Source organism: Acanthisitta chloris, unplaced genomic scaffold (genome assembly GCF_000695815.1).
Source record: "Acanthisitta chloris isolate BGI_N310 unplaced genomic scaffold, ASM69581v1 scaffold15724, whole genome shotgun sequence".
Classification (NCBI taxonomy): Eukaryota; Metazoa; Chordata; class Aves; order Passeriformes; family Acanthisittidae; genus Acanthisitta; species Acanthisitta chloris.
In genome coordinates, this window is record NW_008671151.1 from 19,718 (window position 1) to 37,796 (window position 18,079).

An 18,079-nucleotide genomic window follows, 5' to 3' on the forward strand; every position below is an offset into this window, starting at 1 on the left:
GTTTTAGGAAATATATGAAAGATACTTTTCTCTTTCTGATTTTACTCCTATTTGGAAAATCTGTGTCTTAACATAGTCTAACTTGTTATTTCATTCCCCTTAAGATATGATTTGCAGTATTATCTGTAACTATGCAACAGAATACTATAGTTGAGGAGAATTCCTTGTTTTTCACTTCTAGTATTAGCAACAGTGTACATGCTTTTGGGAAGGCACTATACTGTGCAGTGATGCTGAGGAGCTTTAATTTAGATTGATGCTATGTATTATTTAGATTGATGCTATGTATTTCGTGTGAAGCTCGACCCTATTCAAAGAGGTCATATCTAACAAGATGTTTTTTTGATATAGATAAAAAGTATTGTTTATCAAAATGCTTGTAGTTCTTCTGCTAGTATTTCAGAAAGAATTACTGTTTCATTCTCCCCCCAGTCAATGTCCTAGTGGGTAAAAAGAACTAGAGTACTTAATTACCTCTTTCGTTCCTCTTTTTATATTCCAACGTCATTTTCTAGATTCTTGGATTGTGCCTTCAGCCTGGTAAAGGGATGCTTAAACAAATGAATTGGTGTGATTTGATAGTCTTATCTGCAGATTGGAACAATCTTTTTTCATTCTTTTAAAGGGAGGATGACTTGTATCTCTAAAGATAGATTGACACTGCTGTGGTTTCCTTAGAAGGAAAATTTAAATTCAAGTGAATGAGTTCAAATGTATTTCAAAGACTTTCATATAATCTTTCATAGGTCATATGAATGATCATGGTCTATGCGATCATGAGCCCACAGGCTGGGTACTTTTTTCTTAGTAGCTCACCTTTTGAATTTCATGCAAAATGAGTATGAAATGCTAAGTACATCCCAGACCTTCCATTCCCCTAAGCTGTCCAGCTGTGAAGGAAGATATTTTAATCCTTTCTCCTGCAAATTCTATTTTGTTCTGTACATATTTTTGTAAATTATTTTTATAAAGTTGCTGTATGGACCTGAATTGCCTTGTGCGCTTTTGCATAGCCTAATGAGGATAAAGTAAATATTTTGCTGTGATTGTTATTTGAATGAAGCATGTTTCTGCATAATTTTAACAGCTTGTTACTTTGTTATTCTATTTCTTGTCCTTTGTAATTTAACTTGTGAATTAGATGGACTCTCAGCTCTGTCAGTGGCCAGTCTTGTGGTGATCACTGCATGGATGTAGTGTTCCATTGAAGTCTATTTCTGTTTTTGTTTATTTATCCAAGTTGCTTCCCAAGTAACATTACTGGAAAGGAGGGTAGTGTTTGGACTGAGTTTTGAAATTCTGTCATTTAATGTGGTTGAATGATTTACAGAGAAATGCTATTTAAAGCATTTCTGGCTATTTAATTATATAGTTTTTTCCTTAGTTTATTGTTACACAAAACCAAAATCTAATTGTCTTTTGGTTGTAATCAATAGTTGCTTTAATTAAGAAATCTTGTGAAGTTTATGTGAGGTTTAAATGTTAGTATTTTTAAGGAAAGTGCAGTGCCCATAACTCACCACTACTTGTCAGTATTTTACCATCTTAAGAGAATCATCTTACTGAATTGCAATTATTAAGTTTTCTGTTTTCAGGGTCTAACTGAATGTGATGATACATTTGTTTTGGTCTTTCTCTTGTCTGTCTTTTCTTTCTGTCAGTCTTTTGTACGATGTGCAAACTTCTTATTTGTATTGTAGCATTATTATAATCATAGACTATTTGTTAACCAAGATAATATCTAGTTGTATACTGACCATGAAGGAAGCTTGACAGATAACATTTTGCATCTTTAAGACCTAAGTTAGCATTTTTATTTTGAATCTGTAGTCTGCCTGTGCTGTGTGTAGGTGGATAAAAAATATTTTCTCTACATTTTTGTGTATTTTGTAGCTTAGTGTGTATTGATGCATTTAAACAGCAATTAGTACTAATTAGAAAATAGCAATTAGCAAATATATTCATGCAAATCTTACGTACTCACTTTTTCCTATGTTCCTGTTACCAGCATGTTTCCGATTACAAAGGAGAACAAATATGCTCATCTTGCCAGTGCTACTGACATGTATACCTGGGTTACTCTAACACCTGCATTTATTGTGTGAACTTAAACTATTTTGAGTACCTTTCTTTTAACATAAAGCCACCATTACCTCTTAGTGTTTGTTTGCATTTATGCATCTACTTTCTATAGCAAGATCAAGTATCATTCTTAAAAATGGGCTTTAAACAGCTTTTATATGCATTGAGTGTCCTGGATGGCTTTACTAATTCTGTACTTGGCTTCCTGGATTGGTGAAATGAGTCTGTCTGTTCCTGCTTTGTATACTTCAGGTCAACAGAATCATCTTTGTAGAACACTTTGAACCTACTGACTGTGGTAAGGCAATGACTATAGTTATGTCTTAAGCTAGCAACTTGGATAGGTCAGGAAGCATTTTTTAACTTTTTCTTTATGCAACTGTATACTTAGATTCTGTTTGCCTCCCACTGCACATGCTGTGAAGTGCAAGAGGCTGGTGGACAGAGTGAGGTAAACTGATGTTCAAAAGTGTTATTGGAAATCCTTTTTTGCATATCTTTAGCTCTGATGTTTTTAGACAAACATGAACTTGATCCGTGCTCTGAGCCATCTGGATATTTTAGTGCATTTGCTCTTTGGCTCTGTGCTATGCCACCTGTGGCTAATGGTTTCTGTTTTGATTGTAGTTTGAATCTGACTCTTTCTTGGAACATGAGCAAATCTCATACATATCTGCCACTGAAATAACTAGGTAGTTTGTCTTTAAATACCTGGCCAGTATGTCTGGGTAACATACTTGGACTCATACTAGCCATTAATGTAGCAACTTAGCAAAAGAATTTTCATTCACATTAGGATGTGTTACATTCTTGCCTTATTTTAAAATGTAGAATGAGGCTTCTGTATTTCTGCTAGTATGAATATAACTCACTGATCAGTGTGACTTTGAAAGAGCAAATTTCAGTTTGTGGTCTGTGCATTGCTTTCAAATAATCTGGTTTTGTTTTAAAAAAAATCAAGAAAAAACAAACAAAGACCAAAACCCAAACCCTAAAAGTTAGTAGGTTTAAATTGCAGTAAAAGTTATAATTTGCTCTTGAAAGGCTTTCAGAAGTTGGAAAGTTTGAGAACTGTTGTTACAGAATTCTCCACATAAATTTACCTTATACATGAGGTAGTTGCTCCCTGTCTAGCAGGGAGCAAATTATTTTATCTTTCTGTAGTCTGGAGTTTGAGATATGCGGGTGAGGTGTGCTGAGCTGGGGTGTACCAGTTACACTTGCATTCTAATACTGTCTTATGCTAGTGAACTCTATAAAGACCTGTAAGAATTGTCTCCTTGGTCAAATCAAAAGTTCATCTCTAGCCTGACCACCTAGGCAGGTAGTGTAACATCCCAAAACCATGTTGTGAAGACTTCTTTACATGGAATTGTTCTGTTTCCTTGTTGGCCTTCTCCATGCCTGCCCCTTCCCAGGCCTTAGCAACTTCCTTGGTCATCCTCCTCCTGGCCAACCTGGATGCTAATGCTTTCAAGGGGAGGATCTTGGTGGGAAAATTCTATTGTCTGTATGCCTGTTCCCATTCCTTGGTGCTTCAGCTGCTCTGGGCAGTGTCTGCTGCTTGGGTGTCATGAGGGAGGAGTGTGTGCTGGAACTGTTGTCCTTAGCATCCCTGATCCTGAGCATCCCTCATACATATATATGAGCTTTTTTTTCTTTAAAATGAAACATCTATGGGCTATTTTAACAATATGCAGAAAATAAATCTGAATGTTATATTTGTAATATCAGTTATAGGAAACACTGCTTTTAAATTTGAAATCATTGCTATTTAGTAGCCTTAATATCAGCCAGTGATCCTGCTAAGTTGAAATGGCATATTTTATTTCGGTGGTTTCTTCTGGGAATTAGGATGTAGTACTGATGCAGAGACATACTTTTTGCCTTCAGTACTTCGAGAATTTTACTAGTGTTTTTAATTCCAGCCTAGCTTTAATATTTTCTTTATGATGCTCACATCTCTACCCAAATCTGCACATGAAAACATGCATTTTTGGTACTATGCTAATTATTAATTCAGTGCCAAAAATAAGGTTATATAAAGTTGACTATATATAACAGAGCTTCTAATTTTGCTAGTGAAAATGAAACTCGGTTGCAGTTAGTACACATCATATAGTCCAAGTAGGCTGTTCTGAACTGGCACTTCTACTCATTAAAAGAAAACAAAAAAAGGCAAACAAAACAAAACCAAACCCCAACCAGCTTGTGCAATAATGGCATTAGCTGATGTGTTGATCTTTGACTTTTGTTCATGTAACTTTTTTGGGAGTTCTCCCAAGAGTCTTTTTGAGTAAGACATGTGCAGTGTTGAGTTTTGTAGTTGACTGGAATGTTAGATTTAAATCTCTGCTTAGAGAAATATCTTAAATATGTTAGTCTTGCATAGTTATGATTAATATCTTCCACAGTCTCAGTTTTTAATGTAAAATGTTCAAGCAGGAGAGTAATCCAAGCTATACTGAAACCCTTATGTTTCCTGAGGTGAGGATATAAGACTGAGATAAGTATATAAATCCATTTATTTTCTCCAAAGCTACTTTTAAAAGCAAAACTTCTGAAGCTCAATGCCCAGTTTCACTGAAGTTGATTAATCTCTTGTATTCTGTTTTCATGCAGTGAAATTTTCCTCCAGTATACTCTGAAGAGAAAATGTTCAAAAAATGAATGAAATTGCACTATTTATGGGGGCAAATTTCAGGGATATTTGTTAAATGAGATATTCCTTTAAAATGTAATGTGAAAATGCTGCTTGGGAAGAACAGATTGGGAAAAAGACATTTCTTTCTGGACAGGCTGTGTGTTTTGTTGTTCTCTTGTAGTTTTAGCAAGAAATTGTGGAAGGAATAGATGTACTTATGCTTCAAGATATGGGATGAAAGTAAAAGATTTGTGCTAAGGTCTGTAGTTAATTATTTTGTTAGTAGTGTGAAAAATGCTTGGTCATGTTGCACAGATAAACATGATTCATTAACAGTTGCTCAAATTCATGAAAAATTATCAGTAAATGGCTACCAGTCTCTCTCAGGTGATGTTTCTAAGAGATATTTGAAATGAGACAATGGCCCTGCTATGGCTTGAGATATCCAAACTTGGGTTGTGTATGTTGCAAATTGCATGTGTCATTCATGTCTGTGATGTGTAATGCTTCGTTTGCTAGTGATTGGCTGTGTTATGCAAGTGATGTTGGTTTGCAGAAGGGAAAAGAGATTGAAATGGGTATTCAAGGCAACAGTATTTTTGTAAGATGCTTTGGAAAATGTGTATACATGGTTTTAGATACCTCAGAATGAGAGGGTACAGGAAAAGCCCCTAAGCATTTTTTGTTTTCTTGTTGTCAAAGCGGAACACACCAATGTCAATAACTTCATCATGAAAGTTTCTGTTAATTCAGTCTTAATACTGCAATTCTAAGCATCTGTTCAGATTCAGATGAAAATAACTTCTTTTGTTTTTTGACTTCCAACACAACCTTATGGCAGTGTTTTCTTTACTACAGTGCATTGCATTTCATAACATGCACACTTTATATTAGATAATATATTCTTTTTCTCTGATATGTGCACACATTATTTGTAGGGGATCTCGTGAGCCTTTCAGACCTTCATCTCAAGGTGTTCGGGCTCAATGTTGAGCATCTGGATCTCTATACGTTGAAAGGATGTTAGTGCGAGTTCAGACCTAGTGTTTGTCCCAGTTCTCAGCATGGGTGTGTTTATGTATGCATGGACCTATATTTATTTTTTCATAAGGCTATACATTGGCTCTGCATGGAAACAGTAGACGCTGACAGAAAGCATTTGCCTGGATCTTCTTGCTTAAATATATCAGCAGATTCTTTGATTGTAACAGTCTGAGGAAGATGGCTTCTGTAACTTTTATAGTGAAGTTTACAATATATTTTTCTCCACTAAAGGCTTTAAGGAAGCAAGATGCTAAAGCAGATGAAACTGAAGAGCTCATGAAAAACAAACTTGTGAAATATGAAAGTGAAAAGAACCAGGTAAGACTGCATTTTTTTCCTTTCTTGTTTGGTTTCAAATGATTGTATAGTGTCATATGTTGCAGTATATGCTTCCTTTTTCAGAGAAACCAGCAGGACAAAATTTTCTGTACTCTTTAAGAATACAAGGTGGTTGTTTTGTTTTTCTTTTCACATCAGAGGCACTGTGAATATAGCTATGCTGAACTTCTGTCTCTCCTTCAAAGCTCTTCAGCTATAGTGTGTTACTTCTAATGGCTCTACCATCCTGCCAGCCAGCCAGGTTTATAACTTGGGGATTATCCTTGATTTCTTTCTCTGATTTGTCTCTGAATTTGTACATAGTCTGCTGTTGCTTGTTTGCAGCAGCTCAAAGGTGCAGCTTTTCTTCATCCTTGCAACTAACTCATGATGGTTATTTTGAAGCACAGTTATTATTAATTACTCTTAATGAACTGTTGCCATATTGTTCTCTTCCTGTTCATAGAAAACAAGGCTGCTTCTATTTCTGTTCTGGCAGGATGCTAAGGCTGTATTACACTTTTTCTAGCTTACTTTCCTCTTGCATCAAGTTTAGCCTCTTTTTGTTAATACTTACAAAGTTATAGCCCTTTGTGCTAAACCTTTATGTAGTGTTTTATATTACGTTGCTCTGTCCATTCCCTTAATACTGGTCCTGTTTACTTTGCCCATTTGGCAGCCTCCTAACATCCTCTTTGAGATCGCTATCTCAAAAATAACAATTTCTGCTGTCAAAAACTATATTTATTTCCATGTGGATCTTTGTAATCTTTGAACTATTTAGGGTGGAAGTCAAAAATATTTTGTAGCTTTTGCTTTTTGCTTTTTTTTCTAAATGACCATCAGTTTGCTGACTATTTCTGATTAAACATTTTAAAATTTCCTAATATTATATTTTTAGGAAAACTTCTAATTTTATGAAATGCAGGGTACTTTAATTTTTCAGTTATCTTGTTTCCATAATGATCCAAATACATCATCTTGCAGAACACAGAAAAAACCACAGATTTTACCAATTACCAGTTCTACCAATGCGTGTCATCTTTAATATTTCTGTGAATAAACTGTGTAAAAAAGGTGATTTCAAATGCTAAGTCATTGTTATTTTTAATTTGAGTTTGAAAGTATGTTTCAAAACCAGGGACAATATTTGAAACTCTGTTAAAATTTATCTTACCTTTTTTTATTTTAAGCTAGTAAAAATTTGCTTTTGTGCTTTTTTTTTTTTGGTTTTGTTTTGTTTTGGGTAATACAAATGACTTTGTATCTTCATGTGATTTAGAATATTGTACAAAAATTACTGACTCTAAGTTAAATTCTCTGTATGTAATTCAAAAATAGAGCAGGAATATAGTACAAATGGCAGTTTGCTGTAAGATTTTGGACAAATAATAATACTGTGTATGTTAATTCTAGTTTTAAATAGATGCTTATATACATTAATTTGTGTCAGAATTAAATCTTTAAAATACACTTTTATATGATACACACATTACTTTTCTTCATCATCCTCTGAAATGAAAGCTTGAGCAGGAATTGGAGCATTCTCGGAAAAAGCTGAATGAATCTGAATGCAGTAGAGAAGCTCTTTTGCATCAGGTAACTGCTTTGGTGTGGTGAATATCCTGAAGTTTTCATATTGGGTTGTATCTGCGTCTTTTTGCTTAGTCTTTCTGTCTCACACTCTGCTAAAATTGTTTTTTGAAGGGAAAAAGGAGATGCAGAAAGAGAGGTTTAAGCATTTAAAACATATGGACTGAGCTCTCCTGATACTTTTTGTGCTTTCCAAACTTTTATGTGTATATATATATATATATATGTTCATACTTAAAAATTATAGCAGTAGTAGTAACGGCACATTTTCAGTACATAACCACATTATTTGTACCCACCTTTCACAGTATGATTTAGGACAACTTCTGTATTAGTAATTATTGTTATGCAAAGCCCATGCTGGAATTGGTGAATTCAGATAAATCAACGGCCTAGAAGTAGTTGTTGTATTGTGTACAAACATGGGAGAAAAAAAACAAACACCCAAATACCTGAAAAACTATCTAAAGTATGCTCTAAACAGTTATCTATTGATGCACATATGATTAAACTTAGAACATGAATTGCAACTTTAGAGAAGTGTCCTTTCTCCTAAACATATCTAATCCCTCTTTCAGGGCAGCTGGATAAAAAGACTGAAATAACTAGGAAGAAGTGAATTGGCATCCTCAGCTTTTAGCAATAGTTGTTTGACTTGTGATTCTAGCAGAAGTTTGAGTTGCCTGTCTTACTGCTTTGAATGTTAACTCCCTGTGCATAGAGTATAGGGTAACATGAGTTAGAGGTATTTTTCTGCAGTTCAGTTTTAACATGCCATATTTTCTTTATTTTCCTGTATGCAATATAATCTTTTTAAGTGCTATACTGTATATGATAGGAAAAATATAAAAAGCCCCTTTATTTCTTAAATAAATAGTATTTTTAAGGAGCACAATTTAAATAAAACATATTATTTTATTCAATTTGTATAGATATTTTCACTAGCAGTGTAAAAAGACAATTGCAACGTATTATATGGTAACATTTTGTTTGGTCTAGAGAAATAAATGCTCATCTGTGGTCAGCATAACAAATTAATTACAAATTAATGAAAATTAAATATTGTTTGATTTTTTGCAAAAATCCAATTAAATGCTTAAGTAGTAAAGTAATTTTATATAAGCATAAATATTTTAATATATTTATTATTTAATAAATATATTAAATATGTATTATGTGATAATATATTATTAATTACGAATAATCACTTTGTGGCCTGTAATTAGAAAGTTCTTTGTCTTTTTGTTTACCATCTGCAGTGCTCTCAAGATTTATTTATAAATATTGAATGTGCGTAGTATTTTTTCTTTTTTTAGTGCTTAATAAAAGTATGATATTTACTCCTTCGTTCTGTTTTTCATTAAAGAAATTAATTGAACATTTGGTACTTGCACATGCATTTTAGATTGAGGATCTTCGTTCCCAGCTTCTGAGAGCAGAAGAAGACCGTGTAGAATTGCAGCATCAGATTTCACATGCTGCTATGCAGCGCCAGAGCTACCAGGATGTCCAAGATGATGACAGGAGAGTTAGAGCAGGTACAACTCATATTTTGCACTAGAGGCCTGCAAATTAGTTACTAGGCCTGGGCATTAACTTATTTTAGGTTTGCAGTCTAATTCTTCTACCGTTTCAACAAAAACAGCCACTGAATACTTCAGATTTAAGTTAATAAGTATTGGCAGCTGAATATTAACAGACAAATAGCAATGAGAGTTAACTTAGGATAAATACCTTGATTTGCATGGTTAAAACAAGAGAGAATGTTAGCAAAACAGAGAGTGTTCTTAGAGAACAAAAACATTTGTATTATTTTTAAATAATAATTTTTCAAAAACTTTAAATTTCAGTCCATTTGCAATTTGAATTCTGCCATCTCGAAAATTATAGCACAAGTCATTTACATTAATGTTTACATGTGTTGATTTCTGGTGGAATTTCTAAGGAACAACATGTAACAGAGTGGTTAAGAAAACTTTCCTGTATGATGCAATCAGGTCTTCTGTTTGCAGTGTGTTAGAATTGCAGAATTGGAATAATGTTATTTAAAAGAAAAATCCTTTAAACAATTTCAAGATGTAATTGCGTATTAAATTACCAGTTTAGGAAGGTCTTCACTGCATTGTTAGTTATCTGTAGTTAAACTTTTCAAACATAATCAAAAAGGAATTAGGGAAAATCTTTTGCTCCTTATTAACATGGAAATGTATTGCTCCAGATAATAGAGGAATAGTGACTCCAAGTCCAGTGTCTCTGTGAATGTTTAATTGGTTTGGTTAATGACTTATTTTTATATTTTCATATTTTTATACTTCAGCTACTGAATTATCTTGGTTATTAAAGTAATACTCTGACTCCTTGTTTTACAAATCTCATACAGGGCACAGGAAATTGGCTAGATTTTGTATGTGGCTTAGCTTCAGAAATGTGACAGAAAATAATAAGTTTAGTAGCTTTCCTCCAGTCATCTTAATGTATCTGCTTTAAAGTTAATTTATTTGAAACAATATGCCTTTCATGTTAATGAAAGCATGTTTTAGTTTTCCCATTAATTTTATAATTGCATATCAAAATGGTTGTAAAAACACGAAGAAAATAAAATTACGTACTGGAGCTAATAAGATACATTAACCATTAATATATTTATATAGTTTTTGCAGTTGTGTTTCACCTTGCTGTGTTATTTCTTTTTCTTCAAAGATAAATGGGAAGAAGGTAAACAGAGATTTGGGGTTTTTTTTGCCTCTAGCAGTTTTTTATGACTAAAGACCTTTGAATTTCTGGTTGAGGGAATTTAAAGCTTACTCTTATCAAAAATTTCTGTTGTAGGTTTCAGACATAAAATTCGTAGATAATGTGACTTCCAAATCAGAAGGTATTACTCCGTTGGGATGCAATTTTGGCCTTGAAGTTAATGGCCAAATTCCATTTATATCAGACCTTCCCCATTGTTTCTTTCATCCTTTTTTTATTTTATTGGGTTTTGTTGGGGGTTTGGGCCCTTTATTTTAGGGAAGGGAGGTTTATGGCAGGGCAAAAGAGTGGAAAATCCCTGTAAAATAACTGAAAAATACTGTTTCATTTAGTAAAAGGCTATGAGGTTATGATACAGGTATAGCCAGTTTTCACAGTTATTTTTGTCAAAATCAATACTTGTAGAGTAGTCTCAAGTAGAGAAGAAAATTGCCATGAGAAAATGAGAAAAATTATTTTGCCAGAAGTTGGTGTATCTCCTGGGCCTGTTGCTCTGTTCTTGCTGTTTTGCAGTAGCTGAAAGATATGAGAGAGAGAAGCAAGAATTGGAGAAACTTATTTTGGAGCTTAAAGCAAAGCTGAATCATAATGCTGTAATGTCAGAGGTAGAAGAACTAAAGAGATGTATAGAGCGTAAGGACAAGGAGAAAGCACAGCTTGTAATGCACATACAGGTAAGTTGGTTTTTGTTCCTTTTTGTTTGGTGGTATTTTGGGAGGCTTTAAAATAGTTTCTCATCTGCTTAACATTAGGTGATACATCAGATTAGGGATTGACCTTGAAGAGTAACTGCTTTTCTTCATTTATTGTATAAATAACTTTGATGTGAGTGTGCAGAGTTCTTTTCTCTCCCATCTTGTTAGTAAATTGGAAAAGGTATTTGTTATTTCCCATTATTTCATAGTTTGGTTTACTTCTCTTTCCCATGCAAAGAACAAGTGGTCTGATTTTTAGCAGCAGTTACCATTAATAATGTTTTTTGGAATTACTTTTACAAGGTGGTTCTTACTTCCTTATTCCCCATTCCACCATGCTTCAGAACTGAAGTTTAACCTTAAAGACTGAGACACCTTGTTCTATGAAATGATGCAATATAGTAAAATAATCATTTCTATAAGTATTATTATAAGTATTACTATTCTTATTTATGGTAAGTACTTACTATTTGACATTATTCTCTGTGAAAAGAAGAACATCAGTTTTTGATACTGGAATTTTATTTAGAAGACTTTTACCACCAAATGAGGTAGTAGCCTTTTGATTTAAGATGGGAGATTTCTGTATTTTTGATCTTGTCTAGATTTGTCATTGGTAGTAAGATCCCTGAACAGAAACTATTTTCTTCTGCCTTTCATGACTACTAGGAGAAACGAGGTGATTTTCAAAATCCTCTGTATTATTTCATTAGTCAAGGACTTAACATTTTTTTATGCTTGTATTGTGGCATTCTGTAAGCAAGAGGTTTTGAGTTTATTTTTCTGATGAAGGTACTTACATTGGAAATGATGTTGCATCACCTGGGACATTCAAATACAGGAAATTTTTGTGGTCTTCTCATAGATTTACAGGACTATACTGTTCAGTTTACTTCTGCTCTTTCCCCTTGTCAACTTCTGTGCTGATTTAAATCAAACTGGTACATCAAATTACATTTTGAAAAAATTGAAAGCAGAACTCATTTCCTGATGTTCATCAGCATTTGTATTCTAGCTGGCCAATGCAACTCCAGACTAACCCATAACATTGTTTTTTTTGTTTTGTGGGGCCTGAGAAATTCCAATTACTTTAGTAGCAGGAACTAATGGGATAAAACCCCATAGAAAACAAATTATTTCGAACTTTTGCTTGTAGAACATGCTTTCTTAAGGGGCAGAATGATTTTCTAATACTTATTTCCTGCTCTGAAAATACTCATACAAGAGTGCTCAGTTGGGGTTATTGTCATTGCTCTGAGTTAGAAATCTCTGACTTCCCACATTTTCTCAACAGAAAATACTTTGTACTTCTTATCTGCTTCCCACTGCTTTTCTCCTACAGAGGCAGTAACAGGAAAATAGTTAGTGTGTTTTTCTTTTAATGAGACATCAAGGAATGCAAGGATGTGAATTTCTAAACTTGTGTACTAACAAAGCATTTTGTCAAGCCTGTTCTAACAGCTGCTCCTATCAGATAGTCTGATTCCCAGTTGGAAGTGACCAGTCATGTTTGACTTGAACGTAATTTATCTTTGTTTAGTGGGGAGGATCTAACTGCATTTGCCTCTGATGTACATGTGATACTAGAAATTTATTTTGATATATTTAAATGTCATTGTTTTCAACAATTCAGGTAGTGTGTGTTGTATGTTTAATCCCCGACAGTTAACATAAAATCACAGTGTGATGTAAAATGGAGAGGATGAGAAAGGTTGAAAGATATTCTTTGAACTCACTTCTAATCATGAGTTTATCTTAACTTAATTTTTAAGTTTAATAGAGAAAATTTTTATTTCAGTTACTGTGGTTTACCTGAGGATGCTGCTGTGAGATCTTGCAAGTGGATACAACTCTCTTAAATACGTTTTCCTGCATGGAACTAGATAGATATGTGATTCTTGTGGCTGACTATTATGATCTAACTGTTATACTAACACACAAACAGTGCACAAATTATAAGGATGGAATACCTTAGTTTCTCCATAGGTGTTTTTAGACTCTTATGCCTGTAAAATTGTTTGATTTACTAATTACTTTTCATTCTAATTAGGTCTGAGTAGTCTTAGGGTGTTGTCCAGTACAGTATAACATCAGACAGTCAGTTTGTTTAAGTATTTCAAATCTTCTGAGGGAAAATTATTGATTTGTTCATTTAATATTAGAATTCTGAAGTAATTTAAGTATTTTAGTCCTACGTATATTGATTTGTATCCTCATTAAAATTCCTTTTGTGACTTAATCTTCTATAGATGAAACCATTAGCCAATTATTGTCATTATATGAGCCTATTAAGATATGTGAAAATCAATAAGTAACACTTTCCTAAATGTAAAGATATTCTTACAAAATAGGAGAAATCAATACCTTTTTGAGACCACGTCAGTGTTCAAATACTGAAATGGTGCTACATGTACAGATGCTACTTGCTTTGCTAAGCTTTCTATCAAAAATCACTTTTCAGCCCGAGGTGGAGAGGAAGGTGTTTTCGGTGTATCTTGTGTTTACATATAACATTATTTGTCAGAAAGAATAGCAGTTCAAGCTTTGGAAAGATATAGATAAGATATCACTTAAAGAAACTGATTTCGTGCAGCATACTTTTTACTGAATTAATAAACCTTTTGATTGATTGGATGAGTCTGTCTTCGATTATTCAATTAGCAGAATTTATGCTTGGATGAAAAAGCTAAATCTGGAGTCATGGTTCTCAGTGGTTAGATAAATCATGATTGACAAGAGATGCAGATCAGAGTATGATAAACAAATTAATGTCCGAGGTCTTGATTTGGGAAAAATTAGATGATAGTTAGGGACAATAATTGTTGAAAACATCAATGACACTAGTATGATTACATAGCATTAGAATTTGGTGACTGTAGTGCTGAGATACAGGGCAGGCAAATGAAAGGAGGGGGAAAAATACATATCGACCCACTTTAGGTGACTAATCCAATTAGTGTGGTGAGGTGAAATTTCTGTTTTCTTACCAGTATAGAATGTTTGTACATAACTGATGTAAAGCATTAGTTCAGTGAATTGTAGCAAATGAGTGGTCCTCACTTGCATTTTAAATGTCCATACAAGTTTTAAGGAATGTTGCACTGAATTCACTGTTGTGTTTTCTGTGTCTAGAATGAATTTTGTTTTGCAGTTTGTGATTTTATTTTTAAATTAGGTGTCAAAAATGTATGGCAAAACTATAATGTGTAGTCAAACTAAGGACTAGAAGTCCAAATTGCAGGAGTTAAACAGGATGGTGGTAGAGTCACATGTTTAGTGCCTCTAGTGATTAGTTTACACTTAAGATAACTAACTAGGATATAACTGGAAATTGTTGGCCTCTTTCTCTGCCTCCTGTTTCTTATGAAAGTTAAAAGCTAAATTTCATACTGGGATACAGAATCTTCAGAAAACTAGATGTGCAGCTCTTACTTGAGGAAAATGTTGCATCTGGTTTTGAGTTTGTTAACCACTTGTGTGTCATCTCTAGCCAGAGCCTCTCAATGGAAATGTCTGTGGTGGCATTGCAGTCTGAGGGCTGATACAACCTTTCATCAGTTCTGAAAATAATACTTGCAGTCAGATCTCTGGAGCATTAATATACTGTACCCTAGGATTTAGTAGCTAATCTTGATGAGATTTTTAAACTGTTACACAAAGAAAATTATCTTTCATAAAGATCTTTGGATATTAAAGCCAAAAGGATAATATTTGATGTTATATTTATGGTGAATGAGTTGACAACTTTCCCTTTGTTCTGTTAGCAGTGGAACTGTGAAAATTCAGCAATAAAGTCAGGTTAGAAAAATTAAACCCAGAATTGTCTTGTGTAAAGACTGAGAAGAGACAATGTGCCACAATCACTTTTTTTTTTTCTATAGTAATTGCAATGCAAAATATGCTGATAATTGCTGTATATATGCACAATGCATTTTACCAACAAACAGTTCTGAATATCCTGGGTTGCTTCTGTCATGAGAACCTCCATACTGTTGTAATGTATGTCACAAAATATTCTCATACTTCTGTTGCATTCAGAGAAGCTCACTGAGTTCTGTGTGACTGACCTTGAGCCACAGAGGACCCTGAATGCTCCTTGGAATCAGAAGTCTTTAAAGGCAGCATTTATCATCTGCAAGAATTCTTTTGGGAATCACAGGTGCTTAGTGATTTTCTACTTGGAAGAGAAACTCAACTGTCCATGGTCCATTCCAACCCTTAACATACGGTGATACTATGAATATCAGAATAGATTCCTCAGAGTCTCTGACCCAGTCCCTGCCTGAGTTTCAGCCTGTGCTGAACTTGTGTTCTGTACTGCTCTGGCCACAGCTGTGATAGAATGTGCATACAAGCAGCTTTACAAAGAAAACAGTCAAGCTATGTGCTTTATATTAATGATAACATTTAATGGTGTATTGTCTGCATGCATATTTAATTCACTTTGCAAATGAGAGTCTGTGCCTGAAAGGAAAATGAGGACTAAAAGGTTGAAGGGAAACTGAGGATTGAGGTTCTGGACATGTGTTCATACAAATTATGTCAGACATAATGGGGAAATAGGGGTACCTACTTGCTCCAGCTGTTCTTATTTTAATATTCAGGACTGACCATAAGTGCATCCATAGTAGGATGCAAGTATGAACATTTTTTGCAAGATACTTTGTTATTTTAAGAGAAAATGGGTAACTTTCAAGACTGAAGATCTTGACAAAAACAGCAGGCACATGGTATTTACTTTATTAAAAACTCATATATTAAATCTAATGTTTATTGAAAATACACTAAAATTGAAAGGTGTCATGCTAAGCATTAGCTTAATTAACAGATTTTTATAGTTGTAAAGATTGTTTAGAAAGAAATTAGAAGCTGAAGTTTAAAAGGTGATCATTATGGAATGGAACTGCAAGGTCATGCTTTCACAGCACACCACTGCAAAGCACAGGGTTATGCCAGTGACAACAGCAATTTTCTTAACTATTTCTTACTATCAAAAGCAATCTTAATTCTCATAAAATCATAATTAGGTGTTAAAAATACATAGTAGTGTAACTTGCTTAATGGAGCTTTATGTGTTAACTATTTACTAACCTCTGACAGCACTGTTCCACAAAAACTAGTAATCAGTCATTTTCTGAGTAGTGTTTGCTGAAAGGGTTATCATATTTAACAAGGTGTGCTCTACTGACCCTTCTGTTATTTCCAGTCATTAAATCCAAGCAATGTCCTTTGAGATGGTTCTGATGTTGGAAAGACTTGCTTTAATTCAATCATGAGGTTAATGTGTGCAGGCAGGTAATGACAAATAGCGAAACAATCACTTGTCTGTAACTGTTCTCTTAGAAATGTTACTTTGAAAATCGTAAGCAATCAGTCATCCTGCTTTTTTGTTCCAGTGTGCATAGAAATTGGGGTTGTGTGTTGAGATTTTCCAAGGAACCAAAAGGCATGACCATAGCCTTTGGTTTCTATAGACACTTCATTTCTGTGTGTAGACAGTGAGGTTTGATGTGTGCTCTTTTAGATACTGAAACTAAAAAAAAAAAAAAATAATCTCTAACAAATAGTGCTTGTCTATGTCTGTTCCCTTCATATCAATGTATGTGTAGGCTGTACCTGGAAAAAGGTTTTCTACTTTGGGGAAACCTCTCTCTCTGTGTACAAATGACAAATAGAATTTCATACCAGCTTTTTTACTTTCTTATTTTTGTGACAGCCGGTGTCTTAAAAGTAGCTTATTTAGTGTTTTAAGTACAAGTTGTCCAACCCCTATAGATCAGACAGAATTTTGACAACTTCATACATGCTAACACAGAGATACATGTTTATCATGTGTCATCTAGGAATTCAAAAGTATATGTCAGTACATTTGGGACCCCTTTTATGATGATACAAAAATGGAGTGCAGAGATCTTTTGTTTCTCTATCCTCTTGCTTTACAGGGAAGGCTGCATGAAATACTGACTTGCTATGCTCTGTTTTCTAGCTGATTACAACTGTTTTGGGTCTGTGCTGGATTGACATTTCTAAGTAAAGTGCAAACTATTTGCAAAGATCTATCTTATTTGCACATATTGTAAAAATAAAACATTAACATTCACTTCTACATTGGTACATCCATGTCAAAGTTCATTTTTCCACCTGATGCAGATAGCTCATGTTGATAAATTAGTTGCAGTTCAAGGTAAATATCTAAAATAAATGTTCTTTCTTTATTATACTACAAATCAATAAATTGGAGGTTCATTTTCTTCTATGTAATGTTTACAGTTAATCAAACATCGTTTTCTGTGTTTAGGATTAGACTCATATTTCATTAAAAAGTCTGTGGGAGCTGTACTTCGATTAATGAAGTGTGTTCTCTGGGGAAATGATCTATAAATAAGTATTTTCTAAGGATGCAGAGTTGACTAGTACATCAGTTTAGGTTGTTGCTCTCTATGGTGCCTTTGGAAAGACATGAAATGGGAAGTGATAATAGCATGTATAAACCATGTGACTGAAGAAATGATGACCCATTTTAGAAAATCCATGGAAGGATAAATGTAATATCTGACTGTATTTTATCAGGCTATTTTTAACTTCTGCTACACTCAATTTAAATCTTTATCTTTAAAAAAAGTGTTATATTCTCTGTTTTCATTGGAAATTAAGCTTGTTTTGATTCAATTTTTGCTGGCTATATCTTGTGAGCTTTTTTGGTTAGTTGTTTTGTCTTACAAATCAAGACTTTTTACAAGGTCAGAACTGGTCGTTTTGCCTGATGAGCTTGAAAATGCAGTTCGAATGATAGTGAAGTGGAATATATGTGGGTTTTTTCTAATGTATAGAACTGTAAACCTAGAAAGACTTTCCTGTTTTTATTTTGCCACCTGTGTAACATTTACTCCCAATTATTCCACAATGTGTTTACCTATTGTTTTATTATCTGTATCTAAGTTGTGTGTAG

The 18,079-nt window shown here is 33.8% G+C and overlaps 1 protein-coding gene across 1 annotated transcript in view; it reads left to right on the plus strand.

Moving 5' to 3' along the window:
* CEP128 (centrosomal protein 128kDa) overlaps positions 1-18,079 on the plus strand; it is a 99,414-nt gene that overhangs the window by 16,343 nt on the left and 64,992 nt on the right. The window contains 4 exon segments of the mRNA XM_009073994.1: positions 6,002-6,088; positions 7,613-7,687; positions 9,087-9,219; positions 10,949-11,109. Coding sequence (XP_009072242.1) covers positions 6,002-6,088; positions 7,613-7,687; positions 9,087-9,219; positions 10,949-11,109 — 456 coding nt within the window.